The sequence below is a fragment of the Lipophrys pholis genome, assembly GCF_963383615.2.
Source record: "Lipophrys pholis genome assembly, chromosome: 10".
NCBI classification, from domain to species: Eukaryota; Metazoa; Chordata; class Actinopteri; order Blenniiformes; family Blenniidae; genus Lipophrys; species Lipophrys pholis.
The window spans coordinates 13,262,889-13,290,434 of NC_137640.1; the positions used below are offsets into that span (position 1 = coordinate 13,262,889).

Here is a 27,546-nt window from a genome sequence, read left to right on the forward strand (position 1 = left end):
TGACTGCCAAGTGGAACAATGTGCTGCAGGCATTCAACAAACAAGGGAAGACTAACACAAACCGCTGGAAGCAACGGGAACAAGGTAAGCGCTTTGTATTGTTCAGGTTAAACTTTCAAGTATGACATGCAGACAGTGTGTAGGCTGAACATTTTGTTTTGTTTTGATTAACAGAGCAATATCTTCACTGCCTTGGTATTTCAATGCCCCTGACCAGACCTGAAATACCCAAGTAAGTAGAGATACGGATGGACATATATGTCAACTATTTCTGGGTGTTTGAACAGATATAATGAAAACTGCATTCATGTGAAACTCGACAGTATTCGTAGAATAACTTGAACCTTTCCTCTGAAAGTATTGGAGGGTGATTTTTCAGTTAATGACTCAAACAATTATAAAGTGTGTTTTCCGTAAATATTCATTTTGTACTGCAAATATCAAGAAAACGATAACAACGCAAACCCCCATGCCTAGTCATTTGTAGGTATTTATGTTGTATGAACACTTTTAGGGAACACTTTTAGATCAGTCAGGAACGTTTCCACTTTCGGATGCTCTTTCACACAACAAAAGTACAACTCTCCTGGCGGTTTGCATGCGCAGAGGCAGCGAGTCAGCCAGCTGTGTACACACTCTCAATGCCACAAGTGAGAAACGGGACACGCATGCCAGACTAAGAGGCCACCATCCTCCCTCTCACTTATCCCCTATCCCAGACATGCTAATCCCTCCAGTGGTGGCGGGCAGGCGTGGAAGAGATAGATTGGAGGTCAGTGTGAGCAGGTGTGCGCATACCATCAGGCCCTGCCAGAGGATCTGCAATCAGAGAAGGTTTGGAGAGGGGAGCAGCTGCTATTTACCGGGGAGTATTCCACAGGGAACGAATATGGAAGCGACTGCTTATCCACTCCTGCCACCTATCTGTTATGTTAAACTGATGTTCAACATTTGGCAGCCTTGGCTGTTGCTGAAACTGCTGAGAAAGCAAGCTGGTGTGTAAAAGGTGCATAAACTTCCCTGCACCAGACCAGGTACAGTACACAGTCTCTCCAGAAATCATTGTCTATTATCTTTTTTCGGCTTCTCGGTTTTTTTGAGTCGCCATGCACTATGTGCTTCTTTGGTTATTAGGCCAGATGTCCGTCCTGCCACAACGGCTTGAACCCAGCTCCCACACACCTATGGTCAAGACTAAACCAGTGGACCTCCAGAAGGGACCAATTTCAATGAGAACTAATTTTGACCTTTGAACGTCCTCGGTGTCGTCCTCGCTCAGAACTTATCGTACAATGGCGGACAATATCTGTCAACATTGCTTTTCTTCAAAATGTCACAGTAGACCAGAATGATTGTACTAAATTACAATGTCATGTGTAACATTTCACACATATCTAGTTTATATTAAATTATGAAATAGATTCAGGTCTAAGATATTGATAGAAATCTTACAACACTCTGTGGTCTCTGTAGAAGGAGACATACCACTGTCAGAAATCAGCCTTGAAGCTAAATTCATTCAGCACCACTTACACATTGTAAAGACTTGAACGTGAGCCTTTTAAAGTTTCAGATTATGGTCTGGTGAAGCGATGTGTTAAATTTGAAGAGATACGATCCAGGTTTAATGGGAGGCATTTACAGCCTGCACATAAATTAGATGTAAAGTTCTCTTTTTGTTGTTAAAACCAGCCTACAGATGTCCAAGATGGTGGGATGTTTTTGCTGTTGCTAAGAAACAAGACATAAAATAGGAAGAATGGCTTTGCTTAGAAGATAAAATGACTGTCAAATCAACATATTCTGTTTTCACTCTGCTTATCTACACAATCTCCTCCAACCAGGAGATTAATGGCAGTGGGGCATGAAGGGGAATGCTGGGAGGAGTACCCACCAATCTAAATCTCAGCCAGCTCCATGGAATATACTCCGACGAAATGACCTATGCCTCGGCTCTCCCAGCTTCTTCCCAGCTGCTCCTTGGATAAAGCCCTCTGATCCTGGGGAGCTTATCAACAAAGTCTGCCTGGGTCTTTGGCTTCTTTGTTCCACATATAATTACTATCTACTGAATTGGGGTGCAGTGGAGGTGAAGGTAGGGAATGAGAGTCATCGCACCCCAGATGAGTGTCTCTGTCTTCTTTGGAGAGAGTGGTACAACTCAGCCGAGGACGACAAAATGGTTTCAGCGCAGGGGGCGCCCAGCGTGAGCGGCCGGCCCAAATGGGACCCCATGCTATTCCCAGTCTGGCCCCCATCCACCTTCGAGCGCCATCAAAAAGGGACTTGAGAATGACAGAAGTGTTTCATACTGGCACATTCAGTGGCTCAGACCAGATGGAGTCTTTGTTCTGTCTCTCAAACGCACACTGCGCAAACACGTGTGCACAAAAATGTGGCACGCAAACACACACACACACACACACACACACACACACACACACACACACACACACACACACACACACACACACACACACACAGTGGTATAAAGCCAGGATTGTGATGATGGGAGGGGGTGTGATTCTCTTGTCCTCTGTCGTGTTCACATTAGTCATATGCAAATAAGCATTGTGCACAGAGAATAACACAAATCCACCATGTCTAAATCCTCAAAGAACACTGGTGACGGTTATTTAGTTAACATGATTTATTAAGGTATTTGACCCAGTTAGCAGCAAGGCTATTTAGGGATTTTTTTTGGTGGTAATGGTGGTGGTGGTGGCAGGTGGGGGGTGGCGGATGTCTATTTATTTTCGAAAAATATTCAAATACCATTTCAGTTAGGTAGGGGTGGACCTCAAAACATTAAAAACATTAAGCCTGATGTTGAAGAGTGCTATATACAGTCTAACCTTTGAGTAGAACCAGATGATAACATTACATTGTAAGATTATAGAGATGAATGGAGATGCATGCATCCGTCCGTCCGTCCGTCCGTCCATCTATCCATCCATCTTTTACACAACTTTATCCAACACAGTAAAGTTACGCCCTGGACAGGTATAGAAAAAAAAATCCTCTGCGTGAAATTACATGGACATAAAAATCCCACACGTCCTAAAAAAAAAAAAACATTCTAGACAGAGTTTTAATTCCTTTTTCAAATAAAATGATTGATTTTAACCTCACTCAATGATTGACATCTCTTATAAGCAATTGCAATTTGAATAAATTGCAGGAGAAATAGAAACGCTGCATTGAAGTTTAAGAAATAACATTGTTTTTCTTTGTCTAATCACATATCAAGTACTTTATGCACCTTGAATATCTAGTCTTCTGTAACCCCCAACGTGCATTTTATTTAAATCAAATATTCTCTTTGGTATTTGGTCTTCAGTAATTATTTTCAGTACAAGAAAACCAAAAGTACATCTTAGTAGACCTGTGAGATTTTAGAACATGCAGATAGGCATCCATCCATCTTTTTTACTTTTTACTGCTTTATCCAATTTAGGGTTGTGGGATAGATTCTAGCAGCAGTTCATTACAGAGAAAACATGGACAATCACACTAAAGAGGCAAGACAGAGTCAACAATAAGGTCTTTGTGACGATAACAGTAACAACATTTGCCCCATGAGGCCCACTTGGAAATAATATAAGAGATTTTATCATTTTTGTGGCATGAAGTTTGGAATAAATGAGATTATGCAATTTCATGGGAAAAATCATATTTTTTTATAGTCTGGCCGAGTCATTTCAGCCGTTGTTTCCTATTATTGTTCTATTTCAGCAGCTTGTGTATTTCCATGTTTCCTAGAGTAAGTTTCCATGTTGCGCCTCCCGTCCCTTTCAACAGCTGCAGCCAGTCATTCATCAACGCGTGTGAAGAGGTCAGAGGAGCACTCACTGAAAGACCGATGGGACACTCCAGGAAGAGGTCCACATGTGTGTCTTCAGCTTCGTCTGCTTGTGCATCAGAGCCACAGATTCCAGCCACAGATTCCTTTGTCTTTTCTGTTTGTGTGGAGTAGGAATCCTGTGTCTGCCAGTGTTTGCTTTCAGTGGTTACAGTGAAGCTTGTTTCATTTCATCTCAATTTGAAAAACTTTAAAACTCTTTTCTTGTACATGCTTTGCCAGAGTTAATTCTTATTGTCACTACGCTCACACACTGTTAAATTGCGACTGATCATTGATTTGAAATGCACAAAACTGCAAGCAGAGGTCTATATACCAGAAAAAAACCCACAACAACCGTACTTTTGTTTCTTTTCAACAAAGTTTCTAACAATATCTTTCTTTGAATTTTGTCTATTTCCTTTTTGCAACAGTTTATATTTCTTCATGTTCTTTTATTTTTCAAACCTGTTTTCAGAGTAAAATTGATATAAATGAAATAACACTTTGAATCAAGATGGCAGTGACGGTTTGAGAAATGAAGACATGCGAGCTGGTGACAGTGAATTCATGACAAATTGTACCTCAAGATTGTCAAATGTTCCACATTGCAAGAGGGCACAGTCATCCCTGACTAATTCAGGAAAGAGAGAGTTCAGTATATCTGACTGGAAACAGACAGTGACCTTTAAGCTGGAAATACTTGGCTGGAATCACGTCATCACTGTCTTTTATCATCAAAACTTGAGGTGCAGAGCAGATATGCTTCCTGTCGCTGAGGTGAGTATTAAATGCCAGTCTGTCAGCTCCTGTTTGGTCTTTGCTGTGATAAGGTTGTCTGAAATACAATCCCTGATATGATATGCTCAGTGCAGCTGTTATACGTGGAATTTTCGATATTCAATTTTTTTAGTTTTGACAAAACACAAAAAAAGATCAGAAATGTTATTGGATTGATTAATAAACAAATTAATTCTCCCACCTCCATGCTCACCTCATACAAATGTGCCTAAAGAAAGCGAACGGTGGCAGCCAGTAGCCACCATGCATAAGCATAAATACAATTATTAAAATAATAAACTTGCTATGGTTGCTTTCATGTCTATATAATGCAATTACTCTAGCAAGTTTCTACGAGCTCGAGCTTTGTTGTATGCCTCACCTGTGGTGGGAAATTCAGTTGATAGAGAATATTATGATGAACATATCTGAATCAAGCATAAGGTGACTAGCATAAGGTGACTAACAGAAGCCGACAAGCTATTTTCAGTACCTCAATATTTTTTTTTGGGGGAGGGTATTTAAATCCCGCATTCCTAATTTCATCAGCATCTTAGAAATATCTGATAATTTCTCAGGATTTATCACATTGTGACTGTTCCCAATCCATAGCAGCAAGTCTCACTGATACATACATCAAGAAAATTAGTACCTAAGAATATACTGTTCATTCATGCAAAAATCCTTTTTCATGACGGATATGAACCCTCTGAAAAACAAGTCCTTTCTCAAAATGAATATCAAGAATATGTTTGCATTATTCATCACTGTCTGACCCGTGTCTGCCTATGGAGGGGAATAAGAGTGCATCAATCAGCTTCCCATTAGGATATTACATGAGTGCAGTAGGTTAAAGCTGATGCATTTCTCTTCTCCTGTCTGAGAAGCAATTAATTAACAAGGAAATTGGAATTAATGTGAGTGTGTAATGTAGGGCTTAAATGTTTCTCTGAACCTTGAAGGTAACCGATGTGAATCTCTGTTTGTATATCCAGAAATTACATTATGAATACATGTTCATGGGTTCCTGTGTCTGTATCTTCACCATTTTCAGTATTTCTATTTGTACAAATGATGCTGGCTGAGCACCAGAGAGCCACTGCAAAATGTCGACGCCTTACTATCTCCCTATATTTATTTTATGATCACACTATTATATCGCTCTTCATATAAGACAAAACTGACTGACAAGGATTTCTGCTAGTTGTTTGTAAACCTTCTTTAAACTGGGAAGTTTTACATGGCTTTGATTACATAGTTTAAGAAAAAATCTATACAAGCAGAAACCTATTAACATAGAACTGTTTCTTTCACTCTTTTTGGAATATTGTCCCACAGTGCAATTTTATACAAAAATGACAGACATGTGAAACTAAAGGGAATAGTTTTTATTGGCTATACAAAGGTATCTGGCACTACATCACCCGAAATGCCATCAACATTAAATAATTCACATCCAACATCGTTTTTTTCCCCCCTCTAGTGGTTAGGTTAATGTGTGAGTGGTTTCTATTCTGTTGATGAGAAGTGAATATGTTGAGTGTAAATTATATCCATGCAAATTCATATCACAATGTAGGTTACACATGTTCGGACAATAGCTGTGGAAATGAAAAGCTGAGCCTAAACACAGTTGTGCGGAACATGGACCACACAGCTTCAGGTTGAAGCCTCAATCTTCCACAAACTAAACCGCTGGTCTTTAACGACAGTCCTGCTCAGCCACTGCTTTGCATATCTTAGATAAGTAGACATACCAAACGTTTTGCAGCCCCACAGCTAAGAACAGGTGTGGGAATATCTGATCGTGAATGTTAATAAGCATCGCAGCTTGATGTAGCTGCTGGTCAGGCAATAAATGTTCTATTTCACAGTGCATCAAAACTATTCAATAATAAAGTCTTATCATTAGTACCATGAGGGCCTTTATGCACACAAAGAAAACATGCTTTTTTTTATATATAGAAACAGCATTAAGATGGCAAATGTTTTCACAGAAAATAATCTACCAAAAGGAGTCGTGATGGAAAACGCAGGAGTTATAAGAACCCCGGCATACATGCAATAATAAAAGTGCCATTATTTGATTGTTTCTGATGAAAAATCATATATTAAAATAAACCTACAGAGAAACAACACTGGTAATGTTAATTATACTCTTGAAGCATCGTCAAAACCGTCACATACATTGTTTAGGCCGATAAATGTTTTTCTCTATTGTACAATGTATCTCTCTGTTGTACAACACAAGTCTTAAATAATCTCTCTGGGGTCTGCTGGGATTGACATAACATTTCTCAATCTAGTGTGAAAAAATATGAGTTTCTGTAAGTCAGGGGAGGGGAACCCTGGTGCTCCTGCACCTTTTCAACCTGTCCTCACAGCAACACAGCTGACAGCAATTATTGGCTCGTTATCAAGCTTTCTGCAGCGTCTCATCATGATAACTCAGGTGTGTTTTTCGCAGGGAGACGTGGAAAACATGCAGGACTGCGGCCCTCGAGGACCAGGGTTCCCCACCTCGGCTGTAAGTAGTGGCAAAACATGATCTGTATGGTACTCTGGTCTACAGTGAGGATTTATCTGGTCTCAGCTGAACGTCAGAGCTTGTTGATGCTACCCCGAAGCCACAGTGCACAAAGAAAGAGTTTCTGAGCTGGACTATCTACTCATTTAGTTGCTCTTAGAACTTGCCGAGGGGCGGCAGCGCCCCCGCCTTCACCAGCACAGCTGAGAGGAGGTCTGCAGGCCCAGTGGGATGCGGCACGGTGATGGCAGAGGGATCTCCATGCTTGTTGTCAGAGTTCACAGGTGTGGGAACTTTCCCTCTGCTCAGTGTAGACTTTCCACACACACTGCCTCCTCCGCCTCCTCCTCCACCATAGCTTGTCTTGCTGTTTTCTGCGGTGGGGATGATTGTTCCCAGGTGTGGGTTGCCCGCCACAGGAGTCCCTGTTGCCTCCATGCTGGTCTGACAGCAGCACAGCAGTCGGAAAAATGCTGCTCTCATCTCCCTGCTGGAGAGTGTGTATATCAGAGGATTCAGGGCTGAATTGAGCACAGCGAGGGCGATGAACCAGTCCACCTGGTAGAGAACGGGGCACTTCTCTGGGCTACAACCAACATCCAGCAGGAGCAGGAGGAACAAAGGAGCCCAGCACATGACAAACACGCCAAGAACAATAACCACAGTCCGCAGCAGAGCCAGGGAGCGCTCTGAAGGTCGACTGCTCACCCTGCGGCCACTGGAGGTCACAAGGCGGTAGATTCTGATGTAGAGGATGATGATGGCCACTAACAGTGCACTGAACACGCTGATGCAGAAGGCTATGTAACTTTTAGCATAGAGCGGCAGCACTGTGGAGCAAGACGCCAGATTGTTCAGGCAGTTCCAGCCCAGGCTGGGAAGGGCACTGAGCAGTACTGACACAAACCAGCAAGCTGCCAATAGTGCCAGAAGTCTGCCTCGCCCTGAGGTCTCACAGGGACGCAGACGCACCATCGTCATGTGCCTCTCTATCCCTATAGCCAGAAGGCTGAAGGTGGACGCACTGAGGGCCACAAACATGCTGCCTTCTCTGGCCAGCCACTGCACCGGTGTCAGGAAAAAGGTATAAGTTCCAGAGGTGAAGATGTTGACCACATAAGCCACACCAGCCAGCAGGTCTGACAGTGCCAGGTTCCCAATGAGGAAATACATGCGGCTGTGGAAGCGCTTGTTCCTCCAGAGAGCGAGCAGAACGGTGACGTTCTCCAAAACGATCAGCACGCAGATGAAGAGCAGTAAGGCCGTCTTACAGGCCCCACCGCTGCGGGGCCGGTCCCACTTCCCGGACTGGTTGTAGTGTCTCACGATGACAGTGTTCATCCCTTCCTCAAGGATGTTCCCCATATTGCCTCCCCTTCGATGACCTTCCTCGGCCACACAGCAGAGGGCGCCACAGCACTGGACACAGAGTGGAGGTCACCCAGTCACATCTTAGAGTCCACTTATTTACCTGCAGACCAAAACAAGTTTAAAGGTTAGATTTTTCTCAAAAAACACATCTTGGTTTATTCCTGATAAACACATGCGAGACTAAAGCAGTTGTCTGTAGACCAGGTACAGAATTTAAATAAACGTTTCTGGACAAACACCAAAGAAACCATATTGAAGAAAGTGAGATATTCTTGAATAGTATGTTACTAACGCTTCGGTGGGATTAGAACATGTGTTACTCAAGTTTCTTAACTGAAACTACAGATAACATAACATCCATCAAAACACTGATTTATAAGGAAATAAAATAATACAACAAAAAATTTAAACTTGATATAATTAAGAACCCCCCCTCCCAATTCTAATTTGAATAAATACCCTGTCAGTTATAAGGATAAGCCATGCCCGAAATGCTATTAATAATACAATCTTCTAGTTAATTGTGCAGTAAAAGAAAAACTAAGAACAGTCGGTCACCTCTGATCAGGCTTAATTTTATGCCCGAATTTTACAATTCAAAAAAGAAAAGCAAAGAAAATAGCTTTCGTCCTTTAAGAAAAACGTTTGCAACTTTGAGCCACTTTGATAAACAAACCCCCCCAAAATGCATCTATTCATTAACAATACTCCTTTGAAAAGTTTCGCAAACTTGAAACTTTCATCGGGATAAATAACAAAGTGGAGGGTCGTGCTCTATTAAAAGTTGTACAGTATAAATTCGTGGTTTGACTTCATAACGCTGTCGTACCTTTTGGAGCGAGTGGATTCATCTGAACATCCCGGCGTTGAGGTGAGACGCGCAGATTTTGGAATGTTTTTTTTTCTCTCCTGCGTAAAGATGCCCTGAGACTTAACAGGAGCTGAAGAAAGGGATTGGGGGTCTCCAACGTAAGGTTAAAAATCCAAACTGATCGCTTGCCAGTGAAAAACAAAACAAAAAAAATAAGAAAAACTCTCGTGCGCTATTATCCAAGCAGAGCCACAAAGTCATGTCCCAAACTTTTTGCGTCCTTTCCGCACCGTGACTCCGGCCTTCAGTCCCTCCTCCCAGCCGGCGGGGCGGGATCACCTCTCCTTTTGGTTTCCTCTCAAAAATTATGAGCTGGTATAGACCCTGGAACCTCTGGTGCTCACGTGTTGAATATATGCGTCGTTTAATATCATCTTTGCTAAATAAGCCTCCAGACAGAGTTTGATCTTAGTTTCTGTCTGTCTGTCTGATTGTTGTGGTCGGAGAACAGCTGACGGTTCCAGGTCCAGGAAGAGCTTTCATCTGCCCTCCAATGTGTCATAAAATTGCAGCACTTGTCCCAACACATGTTGCCCCACAGGCTTTATGTGCTTCGTGGAGTCACACTCTTAAATGGCATTACACACCTAATTTGTCTTACTAAGCCTTGATGTCTGAGGTTAATGTTTTCCATCTCAATTTTAGAGCACATTCTCAGATTGATAATCGTGAAATGTTCTTTAAAGAGCAATAAGCCAATGATTAAATACAATATTATGTCATCTAGTCAAAGTTCAAATCTGTTTCAAACACAGTCTTTTGGTTTATTTATCTTTCTGTGGAATAATCTCCTCCAATCATAGGCCAATTTGCAATTCATTTCATATCTATGATTTGATGAGTCATTGTTGTTGGAGTGGCTGGGTCCCCTCAGTCCTCCAGAGTGTGAGATAGGTCAGATCTCCTTTGGAGCTAACGGGAATGGATGGGAATGTAAGAATTGTACTTTTCCCCCCCCTCTTTGTGCAGCCTTGTATGGCTTTGGCTCAGTTGGTAGAGCAGGTTGACTATCAGTCAGGAGGTTGCTGGTTTGATCCCCACCCCCTCTATATGTTGAAGAGTCCATGTTTAAGACACTAAACCCCCATCTGCTTCCAATGGATGGATTGAACACCTTGTTTGGTGGCTGCCGCTATTGGTGTATGTGAACATTGTATATGAAGCTCAGTGAGGTCTGCTGAATCAGTGGAGAAGAATAGAACAGAAAATACGTATTAATCTCAGAGAGAAATCTTTTACAACATTGGTCCACACAGAATATAATATTAATAGGATTCAGAAATTTTAAAAGAAAACTATTTAAATAAGTAAATATGAATATGTTCCAGGCATAGCATTAAATAGATATAATACAATATAAACATGGAGAAGCCTTGACAGCAAAATCAACACAAAGACTTATAATCTGGTGGCCACACGAAGGAAGGATTTCCTGTGACTGTGCTGAATTCGAGACGAGACTATGAGTCTATTGATGAAGATGCTTCTGCTGCTGACCAGGACATCATGGAGGGTGAGAGACATTGTTCAGGGTGGACCTCAGAGAGAGTGCAGGGTGGATCATTAGTTCATCATTAATATGCAGAATCATTCATATGAGTGGTGATGGAGCATCGTGAGAGCTTAAGTCAGTGGAGCATTTCAGCGCACAACCAGGAGAAAAAAAAAACTTTCACAAATTCAACAATATCAAGGTGATCATGGTCCACACTTTATCAGCAGTTGTGCTCCCGTGTCGATCTGAGAGACAATGTCTCTCGGTTTGAAGAAAAACAAGCAACTGGTGAAAACAGCAGGTGGGCCTAATCATTACTGCATTTACCCCATATCTTTTCCCCTCAGCTTCCTGCAATTCTGTCATAAAAATACAATTTTTAACTGCTTTTTTACCCCAATAAAAAGAGATATATGGTTGTTGTTTTTTTAAATCAAGAGGACTAACTGATAAAATTCCTATATCTTCAACAGAAATATTAACCTTAACCTTTAATGTAGCTCACTAAAATTAATTGAAATTCTAATTTTTCACCAAAACAGTGTCATTAAAAGACAAATCTTTTTTTTCTTTCTCACTTTGGGGACTTCACTGGAAATGCAGCCATGGTGTGCAAGGTGCCAGAATCAAATATTTTGGTGAGTGTAAAACTGACCAAAAACACGCAATTTACATTTTTTAGCTTCAGAATGTCTAAAAAGAAATATATTTTTGTCATTTGAGTAGATTCAGTCTTCACATTATTGAAAGGTGAAATGCTTTGCAGAAGCGAGGTAGGAAAACCCAGCAGTGTTTATGCTTTCATAGAAACATTAAGGAAACCACCTTTGTGTTTAGGATGTATCATGTGACTGTTGTGACCCTACCATCCTCGGTTAATAGGAAAAAAGGGAAAAAACAGAACTTACCAAATATGGTCATTTTCCATTTGAACGGCGAGGATGGTTCCATCTTGAGAAAATGATGAAGAGAGTTTAGACACACATGTGCAACACATGACCTTTTTTTTTCTTCACAACAACAGATGGTGATATTGCTATTATGTTATATGCAGTGATTTCAATGTGGTTGAACGGGGTGCTACTTTGTGTTTTTCCTCTTTTTTCTTTGCTGATGGCTCACTCTCCAAAGTGTCCATCAAGTCTGTTTTTTGTTTCTACCTCCTTTGTTTTAACTGGATTCAAGGGGCAAGAGTAACACCAGACAGGCCTGAAACTGAGACTATGATGGATGACAGTGGCTAAAAGACAGACAGCATAACAAATATTGATAAAAAGAAGAAGAGATGGAGAGAGACGAGAAGAGGCAAGCGCTTGAGGTGTGACAGAGCAGGCCGCTTGTCTTTCTCTTCCAGTCCCTGCGGTATCACTGATTGTGAGAGGTTCCTGGGAGGCTGGCTCTCTTACAAATGTCAGCCTCGGCACTGTAGATTAATGAATGACCCCGAGAGCTGTTGACTTTACCCTGAGCACCAAGAGATGTGCAGACGGCCCGACAAGCCATTTATAACCGTATGAAAACATGCTGAAGGCCGTGGCTCTGTGTTGTTGTCGTTAGCTGAAAACTGACTTCCTGGATATTTGTTGCCAGGTTGGAAAGAGGAAAAAGCTGTTGGTCACCAGAACATTAAAACCTAACCTTGTGGTGAATTCTCCGACAGCTCTTATGTAACACCTCCTGTTTCAACGTGTGTGTGTGTGTGTGTGTGTGTGTGTGTGTGTGTGTGTGTGTGTGTGTGTGTGTGTGTGTGTGTGTGTGTGTGTGTGTGTGTGTGTGTGTGTGTGTGTGTGTGTGTGTGTGTGTGTGTGTGTGTGTGTGTGTGTGTGTGTGTGTGTGTGTGTGTGTGTGTGTGTGTGTGTGTGTGAGTCAGGGCACACTGACGCAGTCTTTGGTGGTGATTTGGATGTTTGGGAATGCAAAGTGTAGTGGGAACGAAGGAGGAGCAGCAGCGGTGGAAAAGGATGGCCTCTTAGACCATCACCCCTCTGCCCTTCACTCTCCTTATTCACCCAGACCGACTGAAAAAACCTTTACAGTGCAACAATACCACTTATAAAGTATTTATGCAGAACATGGCTTGATCGCTTTGGCAACTCTTTTTTTTTTTATTTTAAGTTTTTTCCTAAAAGGAATTTAATGTAGATCAAATAACAATATATTGCACAACTTACAACATTAAATAACAAAGTAACGCAATAAAAAAAAAACTAAAGCAAAAAACCCTCACATGTGAGCAAAAGCAATGGGAGGAAAACAATCCCTTTCAAAGAGTAAACTTCAAGCTGACTAAGACTCAAACAATTGGGTTGAGGGGAAAGTAGAAAGAGAAATAAATATAGGATAGGGAACAATGGTCCCGAAATAATGGTGCCTGGTAATAGGACCAAGAAGTTCAGATAAGCAACTGACTAGTCAATCAGGACTGTTAAAACAACAGATACACCTCATGCTCTTGTAGTTTTTAACCTACTTTCCATTACCAGGCAACATTCTCAGAGTCTTGTAACATTATGAATTATGTAAATGATATTTCAGACACCAGTTTTTAGCGCTGCCATAAATTGTATGGCGAAGGAAGTAACATATATGAGAGTGAAAACTAAATATTTCCCAAAATGCTCTAAATCCATGTGTCTGACTGAAAAACGTGTCACTGAATAAACAGACTATCTTCATTCAAAGAGATCAAAACTTTCCTTTTATGCATTCACGCACAAAAAAAATACTGCTTCAACTAATGTATTATCGTAACTCACCATAACTACATCAGGTGTCACTACATTCCTTAAATTGATAGAATGAGTACCTGAGGGCTCACAGAGACTCAACTCTGCTTACAGCACATCCTCACTACCAAATCCGATCACACCCCAGAATATTACATGGACTGCACTGGCAAGAAGTTGCATAAATAAAAAACATCATCGTTTGCAGGAGTGAAAAGCTTTTTACTTAGCAAATCTCAGGTCGATTTAAAAAAAACAAAAAAACAATGCAGTCCTGCTAATCTCAAATCATTGCAGCCTTATCTGTATCTACACTACCATCACATACATTCTTGCATGGAAGACGTTACTTTATTGTCGGATGTTGTGCTGATAGTTTATCTGGACTAATGGTGCTGTCTTGGAGCTATCAGTTGAGGTCTGAATCTTGTAAGGGCACAAGGTGACTGTTGGACTGAGCCTTGCTGCTTCTTTTAGATAACGGCTTTTATCTGCATTCGGCTCTAAATAGCAGCTCCGAAGATGCACAGATGGGGGGAAAAAAAAGAAAAAAAAGAAAGTAGAACAGATGGACTTGCATTGTAATTTCATGGTAAATTGGCCACCTTGTTAACAGCACAGAAAAATGAAGTTCATGACTTTCAATTCCCTCCTGAACTGCAAAATTAGGCAAAAGTGGCTGTAGAAACATACGGAGCACAGGAAGTGGAAGAGATGAGATCTGATAAAGGTTTTATAGTTGTTGCGAGCAGTTGAAAGGAGGAAGGAAAACAAGATAAATTATGAGGAACTGGCCCTATAGTCTGGATCTGTCAGATATCCTATATTATGTGTGATTGAATAGAATATCATATACGGCCCGCCAATGCAGCCCCGCCCCCTTCCACCCTAACCAATCCCAATACACTCGGATGTTAATAAGCTAATGAGTTTCAGACGTCATAATTTCTACAATAGTTCTCATTATACGATCACTCTTGAATGTCGTGGAAAGGACAGTCTGGACCTAAGAACTGAAAATGCACCACATTACATCTGAACTCCAATGTAAATTGCCACCATCTCTGTTCTCAAACAATCCGCCTGGAACTTCACATCTTTATGGCTCTCTTTATTTTCTTTGCTATAATCCAACTCTCGAGCACTAAGGAGACATCAAGCGATTGCTTTGCCAAAATATGTTAAAAATAACTTGGCCCTCAGTCATGTAAACATTCATGCCCGATTTTCTCAGAACTGCTTTCTTGATGTCTGGGAAATAAATGTGCACGTGCGTGTGTGCTTGTGCTTGTGTGACACAATCCAGTAAACAGTTCATGTGGTCTTTACATGCAGGAATTATGCATCCTATTATGGGAAGTTTGTATATTTTGGCTCACTATATTCTTTCTGTATGTTGTTCAGCATAATGAGGTCAAAGGCCCATTTCCCCAGACGCGGAGGTTTAAGGGCCACACATTCCAGCGTTTGGTGCTCAACACATGTTCCACTAACCCGAATCACGCACCATCCAGCATCCCCAACACCTACCAAAACGATTTTACAAAGTCCTGAGAAACCTTACCCTCAATTCCACAGCACTTAAAATAAAATGCAGGAGGAGCCTGAGAAAGAATCAGCCCACGGACAGAAACAGACCAGCTTCCATTCCTGAAGATTAATCGGTCTGCATTTAGCATCACTGCAGTCACTTTTCAAAGACAGGCACATTTTGTTTTTCTTTCTTCATCAGCAGAATTTTATGGCCGTTGGTTGGACATTTCCTGAAGTGAATACATCATAAACGTTCACTGTAAATACAATTACATGTGTTATAGCCCAAACCGATGCATACATTTCCTCTCACATACTGAGCACTGTTCGCAGAATGCACAAGGGTTTCTTTCTGTGTTTATTTCGTATATTGAAAGACCAATTTGCTACTTCAGACCGATGGATGGTTCCACTTCCATGTCCCTCAAGCACTTGAGCCAAGCAACAATTTACAAAGATATTGTGAGCAAAAGTTGTTGTTTTGTCTTAGTGCTAAGCAAAGCTAATGTAGTGCACTAGATAGGTAATGGCTATGTGTCGTGGAGATTATACAGTTTTTACAGTACATGTTGACAAATGAACATAATTGCACACTGACACTTGCATGGCACCAGAGTTTTGTTAATATCACTCGATAGTGACTTTTATCTTTGTTATTGCCAGAGTCTAAAATCATCTTATATTCTGCTGAGTGGGTTAATCATTGGCCGAGATGTCATTGGACAAGTGTTATCATTTACTGTCCACTATGAAACACATCAAATGAAATACACAACATGGATAGAGGAAGGCAGGAGAAACTACTGAAAACACAATTTTTACAAATTTGTCTCAAAACAAAATCATTAATTTGACATATATTACATTAACATGATGCATTTTGTTGTAATCATATAGATTTATCTTTCTGAACTAAGAAGTACTATTAATGTAACCAGGAGCAACTGTTAATGTGGTATTTCCATTCAGAAAAACAATTGACTGATCCCAATTTACAACTGGAAGGAATCAAACTTGTATCTTTCCAAAAACTATTTGAATTAATCTGAAACAGATGTTATTCTTACAATTGTTTCAGTAGTCAGTATCTTATGAGATATACCTTATGTGTCTGATTCCAGAGACATTTCCATCCTGGGCTCTTGAAAATGCCACATTATTGTTTCAGTGACCATGAGACACTTCATTAATATACAGTATTATATTTGCTAACCCTTTGTCTTCTTACTGAGAAATCAAAGGCAATAAAAAATAATTCAACAAAATAAACACAATGAAACTTTCTCTTTGTTGACCCAAGTAAGTGTTTTATGTGCGCATGTGAAGTTCAGAGGTATTTTCCCCCACATGTGACCTCTCCATAGTGGCTGTTTGACATGAAGAGAGCATGTTTGTGAATGAATTACTGTGTGAATGGCAATCAGCCGGACGGCCAGCCTCTCACTGACAGTGGGCTCTGTGGTCCGTGTGACACAACAGTGCTACAGATAAAAGAAAGGCTTGATAGAGATCTGCAGAGGTAGCAAACGCTGCCGTGGTGACCACTCAACCAGCAACGACAATAAGACAGGCGGGTCATCGGGCAGGGCCATCCTAAAGCTCCCTGGCTCCAGAGACCTGCTGGACAAAATAAAAGCAAAAAACACACACTTCACATCCCATTAGACGGGGCCACACTGACTGCTGACTGAGGGCCAGAAGACAGGTCACCTACAGCTTGTAAACCCGACACTGTTTAATTTTGGATTACTACTTTAAATAGGTAACCAAACCTCTGTTTAGTGCATTGCCATCACTTTCCCATGCTTTAACGTAAACCAACTACACCTCCATCTTTATCATGTATCATCCTAATTGTACTTTGGATTTGTGATATCTCACAGACAATTTCTTGATATTTATTTAAATGTCTTTATGTTCCTGATTGAAGTTAAGCTGGAAAAAAAAATGCTCAAAATCCAGAGACACAACAGATATCAGGCTGTATAGCATGTAGTATAGTAGATATTGTAGTGACTTTTATTTTTTTTACTTCTGTTCAACATAATGCAATGGATAATCATTTGATCACAGAATATATTATGATCAACTACCTTGCTTTTAATGAATTAAGCAATTAAAACGGTAATTTTAAACAGCAATCTTACTTTTAGCTGAACCTGCATTCAGAACATGTAAATGCTGTTTACATTTTGATCTGATGATGCCTGTAACTAATTATCATATTTATAATAGCCATCGCACAACATTATATCAAATGATGTCAGACTTTTCTACAAGCTACAAAACTGTTGTCACTGCTGTGCAAGTTAGTTAAAGGAAACTGTTGACTTTTAATAGTCACATATTTAAAAAGGAATAATCACTTCTTATACTAAGGTGAATTTATATTAGTGAATTATAGGCACATGCTGTCAGGTCTCCTTCTGTGTCTTTGTAAAGTCACAGAATTTATTGCTTTCCTGTTTTATTTTCACAATCACCATTGATGCACACTTGTCCTTCCTGTCTGTCTTCCCTCCTGTATTCTACTTCCTCAATGTATCTAAAGCTCATTATCTCATGTGTCTGTTGCCAGATCGTCATCCTACTTTCATTTTTTGACATCCCGCAACTTCTTTGTATTTCCTAGTGTTTGCTCGTGTTTTGGACTTTTCATGTTTCTGGACTTTTGCTCATGTTTTGGACTTCAGTTAGGATTGCCATATAGAGATCATACTTTTGCACTCAGGTCTTCAACAAACTCTTTGAACTATGTTCCTTGTATGAGTCTGCTTTTGGGTTCTGCCTTGAACTGTGATAGTATGATCTTGCCCCTCATGAACCCAGAGGACTGGGATCCAGTTTGGGTATCTCTAGCTATTCAGGGATTCCGCCTTGCTGAACTGGAGGCAGTCCCCCGGGAAATCCATGGTGTGGCATAAAGACATGAGACTGACAGACAGCAGTGGGAAATCGGGTGGATTAGGTGCATTGATATATCGCCAACCCTCCAGCTGCTAGCACTGCGCCTGCTCCCAAAAACAAGTTATGCCTGCTGCTCCACAGATTGTTCTGGTTCTCAGTTTAACGCACCTGACTCAGCCGGCCAAGGCTCTGGGAACTGCAGGTCTTTCCTGATTTAGTGTGAACTGCATTTTTAATTACAGGTGGCGTTGTTCCCCACCGATTTCTCTTGCATCACCCATATCATCTCCAATCTGTCCCGACAAACGGAGGTGTGAGCTACTGCAGAATTGAACCACCACTCTTCTGTGTGTGAAACCTTACTAAGCTTCACAAAGAATCTCCTGCAGATCTTCCAGCATGTCTCTCCTGGCAGAGAGGCCGCCCAGGCTCTAGTTAACCTCCGGCAAGGGACTTGGCACAGAGCAAACTATGCCATTGGTTTCCGGACTCTGGCTGAGGTTAGCAGTTGGAACCCGGAGGCTCTCAGCGATGCTTTCCTGAACAGACGTATGGATTCCGTCATGGACATAACCCGGTACTGCAGCCAACCGGGAAATCAACACGCAATGTGCCCTGTCAAGGACTTTCAAATGAAACACACCGAGTTGGCCAGTTCCCTCTCTCTCATTGTGCCCAGAGTCGCCCTATCCTCTGTGCATTATTCTCTCTAGAAGGTGGCGCTCGTTGACTCTGGGGCTGATGCTGACCTTATGGACCAGTCTCTGGTGAAACTGCTCAAAGTCTGGATTACTCAGCTGGAGAAGCCACTCCAGGCCACAAGTGTCAATGGTCGACTCCTCTAGCAGGTGACACAAAGCACCAAACACCTCTAGTCCTAACCTTTCCTGATGGGCACAGCTTTGTCGTGACCACTTCATCCTCACAACTACTCATCTTAGGAAGCCTGTAGTTGCAGGCCCCACTACCCCTATATTGACTGGTCCACCGACATCATCAAGTTCTGGAGCAAGCCATCCAAGTTGAGCTGTTCCTATTATCTGTTCACTACACCCCTGCCATTAAGCCTGTCAGCACCTCTTGTGTCTAACATCACCATCAAGAACACCTCCCCTATTCCATTTATCTCTTCCACCCTCGAATTCCTTAGTGTTCTCTTGTGTTTTGGGCTTTTCGTGGGTCTAGACTTTTGCTTGTTTTGGACTTCATTTAGGATTTCCCATGTAGATACGTTTGTTGTCAAATCTTCAATAAGCTCTTTGAACTACATTCCTCGTATAAGTCTGCTTTTGGATTGTACCTTGAACTGCTACAAGGGTTCTATAGCATTGGGGTTGGCTCCTCTAATGGAATCAGACTTATACCTTACTGACATTAAAAAGGAGCATCATCAAAACAGCGTAAATAAACTACCAACATGCAAACAGCAACAGACGACGCAAAAAAAACCAAAACAGCACCACAGGTTAGGTACTGCAGATACAAGCTGATAATGTGACCCAAGTTGGACATGTTCCATGATGCTGTGAAGAGGACTTTTCCTCCTGGAAACAAAAGTTTGGTGAAATTGTAACAAATGGCTCGTCGCTGGAGACAACAACTTTGAAAAATGCCAATGATATATATAATTTTCTTGGTGTTTGTGAGGACTCAAGCAACGGCATTTGAATTCATCTGCAGGTGTCTGGCAGATATTTTTACGAAAACCAGTAAAGATAGTGTTACAAAAGTCACATTCAGGGGATAATAAACTGTTTTTATGGCTGGGCAGATTCAGGTCATGATCACATGAAAATGTTTGGCTTTGCCCCTGCTTTTTAATCTTGCCGACTAAAGGAATGATACTAGTAGTGGTAGTAGTAACAATTATATACACAATGACACTGAAACATAGGTTTAGAGGCCGATTATAATTTTCAAGTAGAATAGTCGGCTGCAAAACAGCTCAGAGTTATGATTAACAATGTTTTCAGCCACAGCTCAGTCCTTATGCTCCTGACGCTCATAGCATCTGCAGGCCATATGTGGCTGCATTTTCATCGAGAGACTCGTACTTATTCTCAGAAGGCCACATGGAGGCCCAGACCCGCTGTGCAACAGTACACCTGTGTTTATGAACCTAACATGATCGTCCAAGACATTTCTGAGATCACAGCAGTCCCCTCCGCCTCCAACCACCCAGTCATGAAACATCTGTGCTTCCATCGCTGCAAGTGTGCTGTGAGAGCTCCAGTTGTGCCCGAGAGGCTCCAACTGCGGCATGCTTCAGCGACGGATGAGAAAGGCTGGCTGTGATGGTCATGGTGTGTTTATTCTTAGAGAGTGAAGGGAACAAGGAAGATGAGAGGGGGTGGAAGAGGTGGACAGGAGTTGTACAAGGGCAGTGTGGTGTGAAAATAAATGAAGCAGGCTGCAGAGGTTAGAGCCAATAATGCTGTGTTAGATCCAGGTATGTGCAAAGTTCATATGCCTTCTGTATAAACAGTGGAGTATTGTCGGCCATGTGAGATCATCCTTTCCAAGATGTGTGCCACTGCTTCGGCCTACCACAAAACCAATATCTCTACAGCATCTCTCTAAAGTAAATGAGAAATTTTCAGACACACTCGCACGCACACATACACACACACGCACGCACTGCCAGTCATGTCTCTGGACTTCTGAACAATTTTCCCTAGAGTCCAAACCAAAACAATCAAACCACTAACACAGGAAAGTGAAAATATGTCTTCTCCAGCACAGTCACCACCTTTACCAGCCAGCATATTGAAACACATACAAACATTTTTAAAGCTCAGTTTTCATATAGCCTTTTATTAACTTGTGCGTGTAGTTTTAGACGTTTGTCTATAGCTGTTCGGTTGTGCACCTCTTCATCAGACTGATGCCTAGAGATGAATGTAATCAGTCTTATCAGGATGAAATGATCCAAAACACACTAAAAACTCACATTCCCAAAGCCTTTAGGGCTTGTTAGACCTTGTGCTTTCTCTGTAGCTCTTACTCTGATTGACTGTTTTTAGTGGCCCAAGACCAAAAGATAAAGCTATGACCTTTCAGTGGACTGCCAGTTCTGGGAGACGGTCACCACAAAGGCACTCGCTCACTTGACATTCTTGCTGTCGTGAAACATCGCAGTTCATTTATAGTGCAAGAGCATTGAAAGAAGTACAGCATGCAATAAAAAAACTACCAAATAATTGTGGAAGGCACATCATCTTGTCCTTCACAGTAGTGGTCACATTTATTTATTTTTTTTATTTGTGGTTGAAACTTAGTTGATGGAACTGTCCAAACTGTACTAAATGCTTTGGCCTCATATGAACACATCCTGCCTCGTGTTGGAATTCCGCTGAACTACATATGCATGTTCAAGATTCAAGTGCCACGGTCATATGATTTATGCAAGTTGAGAGCGTTGAAAATGAGTGACCGTTGGCCAGTGATGTAATATTTCAAACAGCCTGTATCCACTCTCAGCTCGTATGATTGTGTGGAAGTAAAAGAGGGCTGGTTATGATCGCGGATTGACCGTGGATTTGAACAGAGGGCCGGTTGTGTGCTGTATCTATGGCACATGTGTGTACACACACCAGTGAGTCTTCAGTGTGAAAGGACTATGTGTCTGGGCATCACTGACTTAATGACACCACTTTACTGGTCTAATTCACACTCAGGTTTTTGTGCATATTTAAAAAAAACAAAAAATAAAACACGCAAGGAAATCCTCCCAACAGAGAATCAGTTGTGGCAGTCAGGTTAAAGGTGTACACTGTTAGAGCTCTTGTTTGACCACTTTTGATCTTTTCTCTGGGTTCAGAGGAATTCTGTTTATCGCTGAGTGGAATGCACATCGTTTAGTGTAGTTGCACATCTGCTACTTCAAGAGTGACATCTTTCAAGTAACACAAAGTCTTCCAAACCAGCGCAGCTTCTGAGCTACTTATGAGGGGAATTAGGGCCAAAAATGGTAAATGTAAGAAAATGAGTGGTTTGTGTAGAGTTATAAAGAGGGGAGGGTGATTTAAGAGTTGGAGGGTGGAGTGGGATGGAAACAGGACAGGCGTGTGCGTGCATGCATGCTTACACACACGCACACACGTACACACACACACACACACACACACACACACACACACACACACACACACACACACACTTTCCGCATGTTTTTATTTGAGCCTGTTGCATCTCACAGGAAGTGCCCTCCACTGTTTCCACAAAAATGTCTACTTCTACGGTAAAAGTCATGAATACTATTAATAAAACAAGAGTAGACTATGAGGAGGAATCTGAGGAGATTAGTGCGACTATTTTCCGCGGCTGCTTTCGTCCGGCAGAAGTCATTAAAATCAAATGTTAAGTTTTCAGAGCTGGGGAAAAAAAACGGAGAATAAATTATGCTCCACTTCATCTTGTGAATGTAAATGTTGTTCCTCCAGTAAGTTGTGCTTTGATAACTCACAGTGAACCGACATTGTTTTGCCATGAAACATATTGTACTCATGATTCAGATCCTGTGCTACACTGCCTGGCCAGGCTTCTAATATTAACTGCAGTGTGTTCACACGCACGGTAGTACAATACACGGAAACCCAAGTCTCCTGAGTCTAATGATATCACCTTAGAAAGTGTCGTAATTCCACTAAATTCCTGAGCACCATACTTGCAGGTTCCCAACTGACAATCAGCACTCGAACATATTGGTTATTGTGCTCTTCAGATAGGAGGAGGTACACTCAGACGTCTGTGGCAATTTCCTCTTCAGAGTCACACATTGTTTTACTCGCCACCACAACAAAGACCCTGCTTGTGTGTGATACTTGTGAAGCGATGCTTCCACCATCGGTGAGCAGTGGCTGAGAGCATGCATAGTGCTGGCTGGCTGACCTCCTGTGTTTTGTTGTCTCTCACAGAGTGTTGGTTTAGAAGGGAATTCAAATGGAAGCTCTAAATCCCAGTTAATCTGTCACATCACTGGGAGAGCAGGGCACTCCACAGCCACGCTATCTGGTCATCAGCTTTCCACTGGTCCGCTGCTGGCTGCCCTGCTGAGACACAAACATCCTGTGTGTGTGTGTGTGTGTGTGTGTGTGTGTGTGTGTGTGTGTGTGTGTGTGTGTGTGTGTGTGTGTGTGTGTGTGTGTGTGTGTGTGTGTGTGTGTGTGTGTGTGTGTGTGTGTGTGTGTGTGTGTGTGTGTGTGTGTGTGAGAAGTGGGGCAGTGTATAAACCAATAAGAGCGGGAATTTATTCAAAAGTATAATGACAGTTTTAGTACCGACTCAAGTTCGACACCTACCACTTCTGTATTTATTGCAGAAGTGGCAGGCATAGAACTTCTGTCGGGACTAAAACACAGAAACATAGTTTCTCACCTGCTGATGATTACCTGAATTACGATTCTAATAATCTGCTGCTGTCTCGTCCGGGCCATTAAACAAATGAGCTGACTTACTGTCATTAGTTTCAGTAACTTCCTCTGTGATGTTGGGAAGCAGTTAAACAAGCTTCTCGTTGAGGTTTTTTCTGTCCACGTGTCATAACATGCACGGGACAGCATTGCCCCCTTGTGGAATGGTAGTTACAGACTTATCACACAAAGGCGCTTGTGCTTAAATCACTGTGATACTAATTTATGTGAGTCGCCTATGTATTTTTTAAATTATCTATATTTCAGCAATTCATTAGTTTTGTTTAAAAAAACAAAAAAACAACTGAGAGGTTAAACCATAACCTTCCAAGAAAAAGTTCACCGCAAAATGTTTTATACCAAATGCCCGTTTGGATCTGTTCTCCTCCTGATGGGTTTTCTTTGATTGTTTCTTCACAGCTACAGATCCATAAAGTTGTAATCATAAAGGCCATGTCTTATGATTATATCATCTACACAATAAGCTGTGGTTCAGAAACCATGTGCTGATGCGTGACATTCGATGCACATGAACTGAATGACTTCAGTCTCAACCACAGAAGCTTCCTGCTCACCAAATGAACCACCAGCCTCTGTATTTACGTTGTCTTACACTTTTACATTTTGAACACGACAGACAGCTTCTGTTGTCAAATGTGACGCATGCTCTGTGCACGTACATTTATAGTTGGAAATGTAATCATGTGTGGGTTGTGGTAGGCAGTCGGCTGACGATCATGTTGTTGTGTGATGAAATAAAAGAGAATAGTTGGGCACTAAAAATGCAGAGTCATTCCCAGGAAGTAACTCAATGCAAAAGGGGGGGGAAAAAAACTTCCTTTTATCATCTTCCCATTAGAAGCAGTAGGTAATACTTTATGTTAAATTGAATAAATATGTGGAAATTTCAAAGGTTTTGACCAACTTATATTAAATTGTGCTGCGCTGCATCTCATCATAACGCATTAAAATGTATTTTATACTTTCAATTAAAAGAACAAAACTACTTGATTTTAAAAGGGAAAAGCTGTATACCATTTTTATCATGTTGAAAGTGTTGAAAACTGAAAATCAGGACAAAACCATTTAGTTTTTTATATTGTAATTATATGAAAAAAAAACTAGTTTGACTATGAATGTTAGATTATTTATTTTTACACAAGAATATAACATTGTGCTGATTTCATACTCTTGGGAAAGTCACAACTTAGGAAAGACTTCTTCCCGATTTTCGCACTTTGCATTTATACATTTGGAGTTAGTGCAATGTTTTGGAGCTGGTAAACTATACGGGCTAAGCTGACAACATCTATTTTCAATCCAACGGGAAATGGTTTGCAGCAGAGTTGGTCCTTGTGCATTTGGTTCAAGAATAAAATGAACTGATGCCGACTGCAAAACAGTCTGACCAGTTCTGACTGTAAAAGTGTATGTGAACAGGTCAGCGCAACTGAAATTAAACAAAAGCTACTTATTTAAAGAAGTGAAAGTGAATTTGTTCTTTCTTGTATGTGTCCCGTTGGACTATATTAGGACTAAGAGGACTAAGACAACATATTTCTAAGTCGTTTACTAACTTCTCTTTTGTTGTTTTGTATACTTTATTTGTAGCTCTTGGGGAAACTATTTATGTGCATTTAAACCATCCTAAATCTGAGATTGCTCATGGGGCCATAGCGGTGACCCGTCAGCTGTGGGATTCAAACCTGCAAACCTCTGATCCCAAGGCCACTTCTTGAACCTTCAGGTCGCCACTTCTCTGGCGTCTCATTATGAACTTCTGCTGCTCTATTTTTCCACCATTTTGTCAACACACAAGATGCTGACTGATCAATGACGCATCATTAATGTGTCTTTGTATGTTCTTACCACGACGGCAACTCAAGAACATTTCATAACCTATACGTCTGCTAACAGACACAACTAGTAGACAATTATTAATCTTTACATATCAGATGGCAATTTCTGGACTTTTATATTTCATGTAGTTTTTATGTGACTTTGACCAATTTTAGCTCATTGTATTGTTATTTTCAGTGTTTGTGTGGCTTTTGATTATTTCAGAAAAGCTAAAACACGTCACTTAAACTGTTGCACTGTGTCATCATAATATTGTTGTAGTAGAAATTCAAGTGCTTTTTTCGTTTAATATTTTATCTAATACACCTATTAAACATGTGTCACCTGATGTCATGTGTGGGTCTCATGACATGAGATGCTGTTACACATAACTAACTTCCCGTTTTGTGTCCACCTCTCATGACGCCTCACTGGTTTCCATGGTAACTCGAGCGCACAAATTCGCAGGACTTTGGATGTCAGTGAAGGACAGATCCAGGAAAAGGTCAACCACCAGCTGGTTCCCACTGAGCATGGAAGGAAGCACGATGAGGTATCTGCTTTTATTGGTACTGGCAGTTGAACAAACAAAAGGACATGAAATGTATTGTTATTTATCTTCAGGCTGAGTTTATGCAACTACTCGCCCTCATGCAGCCGCCAAAACTAATAATGAACTAACGACCAGTTTTAGAAACCTTTTTTATTCCTGAATAATTGCTTTGTGAATTTCTCTGTTGCTTTGAAGGGACTGGACGTCGGTATAACTCTTACCTCTTTTCCAAGACAGGGCAGGGTGCATTTGGTCCTGGATATTCTTTGGACTTTGAATGTAAACATTTGTTCAGGAGAAGCTTAATCTTCAGAAATAGGTCAGAAGAAAATGGTTAAAAGTATCATATTTGATAGTAATGTAAATAGACAACAGCGGAGTCCAGGACCCAGATTAACAGGCATCAGAGATTAAGGGGGAGCCTGAGATTTTTGCCTGCAGTGTTGTTTGTTTGTTTGTTTGTTTGTAAGTGAGATGTGAAGACATCAAAGAATCTCAAGCTTTCCTGAGCAATGGTTCTTTGTCTTGATTTAGAAGGCTCCTGCTTTTGTTTGACAGTGACAGCCCGCCCTTGTTTGCTTTCACTGTAAATTTTTGGGTGAAAAACAGAGGTCTGTCAGAGATCGCAATGCTATGGGGAATCCATTCCTTTACAATAACTACACTCAAATCATTTAGAAAATATTCATGTGTTTTATGTTCGATACCATCAAGACAGAGACAAAATGTGTAAACCCTGTCATGTGGACCTGGACAGGTATAATGCCCCGGGTACAGCAGGTTGGTCATGGGTCATGGCTGAGTGCCCTCTTCCCTGTGCTGCACAGCGGATTCTGATTTATAATCGCCACATGCTCACCATGATCACACCTTTTCGACCTTTGGACTAAAACCCTTCACTATATTCACCACCTTCTGCTGCCAGATGGGACTGGAAAATGGTGCAAATGTTGTTTTAAAAAGAGGCACTAATAATAATAATACACCCGAAACACAGATGTGTAAAGTAAAGCAATTGTTTTTGGTTTTGTTTTTTTTGTTTTTTTTGTTTTGTTTTTGTTAGACTGGATAAGATCCAAAGAAGAAAGATTAAAGGTCAGGACTCATCTTGACTCTATGTCACTCAAGACCAAAAATCAAGCCAGAAATCTCTGTGGGATTATAAACTCAAACCTGAAATTCACATCAAGACAATCACAAAATCAGCTTACCACCGTCTCAGAAAATATAATTGATTTCTGGCCAAACAAGATTCAGGGAAACTTGTTCATACATTGAATTTCACCAGACTGGATCATTGTGACAATGTGTTTACAGCGCTCAGTAAAACTGGTGTTAAACAGCTCCAGCTCATTCAGAACACTGCAGCCAGAGTCGTCACCAACACAAGAAGGGCGGGACACGTTACACCTGAGCTTCAACCGCTGCACTGGCTGCCTGCACGTGTGTCAATGGAACCGCTTCATAATAGGACTCCCTGTCGATAAAGTTTTGAATGATAACTGGCCTGAATACATCTCAGATTTACTTGTAGAATATGAAACAGTCAGATCCCTACAGTCCTTAGGAGGAGCTTTACTAAGTGTTCCCAGAGTCAGAAGAAACAAGGTGAAGCAGCTTTTAGTTCCTATGCTCCTCACCTGTGGAACAACTTCCTTAACAACTGGGGATTGTTGACTTTTAAATCAGGCC

At 41.2% G+C, this 27,546-nt stretch overlaps 1 protein-coding gene across 1 annotated transcript; it reads right to left on the reverse strand.

Annotated features, from left to right (window-relative positions):
• Positions 1-5,991: 5,991 nt before the first annotated feature.
• On the reverse strand, positions 5,992-9,640 carry s1pr3a (sphingosine-1-phosphate receptor 3a). Its single transcript, XM_080472612.1, has 2 exons — positions 9,349-9,640; positions 5,992-8,619 (listed from the first exon to the last, which is right to left on the reverse strand). The coding sequence occupies exon 2, from the start codon at positions 8,511-8,513 to the stop codon at positions 7,305-7,307; it is 1,209 nt and encodes a 402-aa protein (XP_080328738.1). The 5' UTR covers positions 8,514-8,619; positions 9,349-9,640; the 3' UTR covers positions 5,992-7,304.
• Between the last annotated feature and the right edge of the window lie 17,906 nt (positions 9,641-27,546).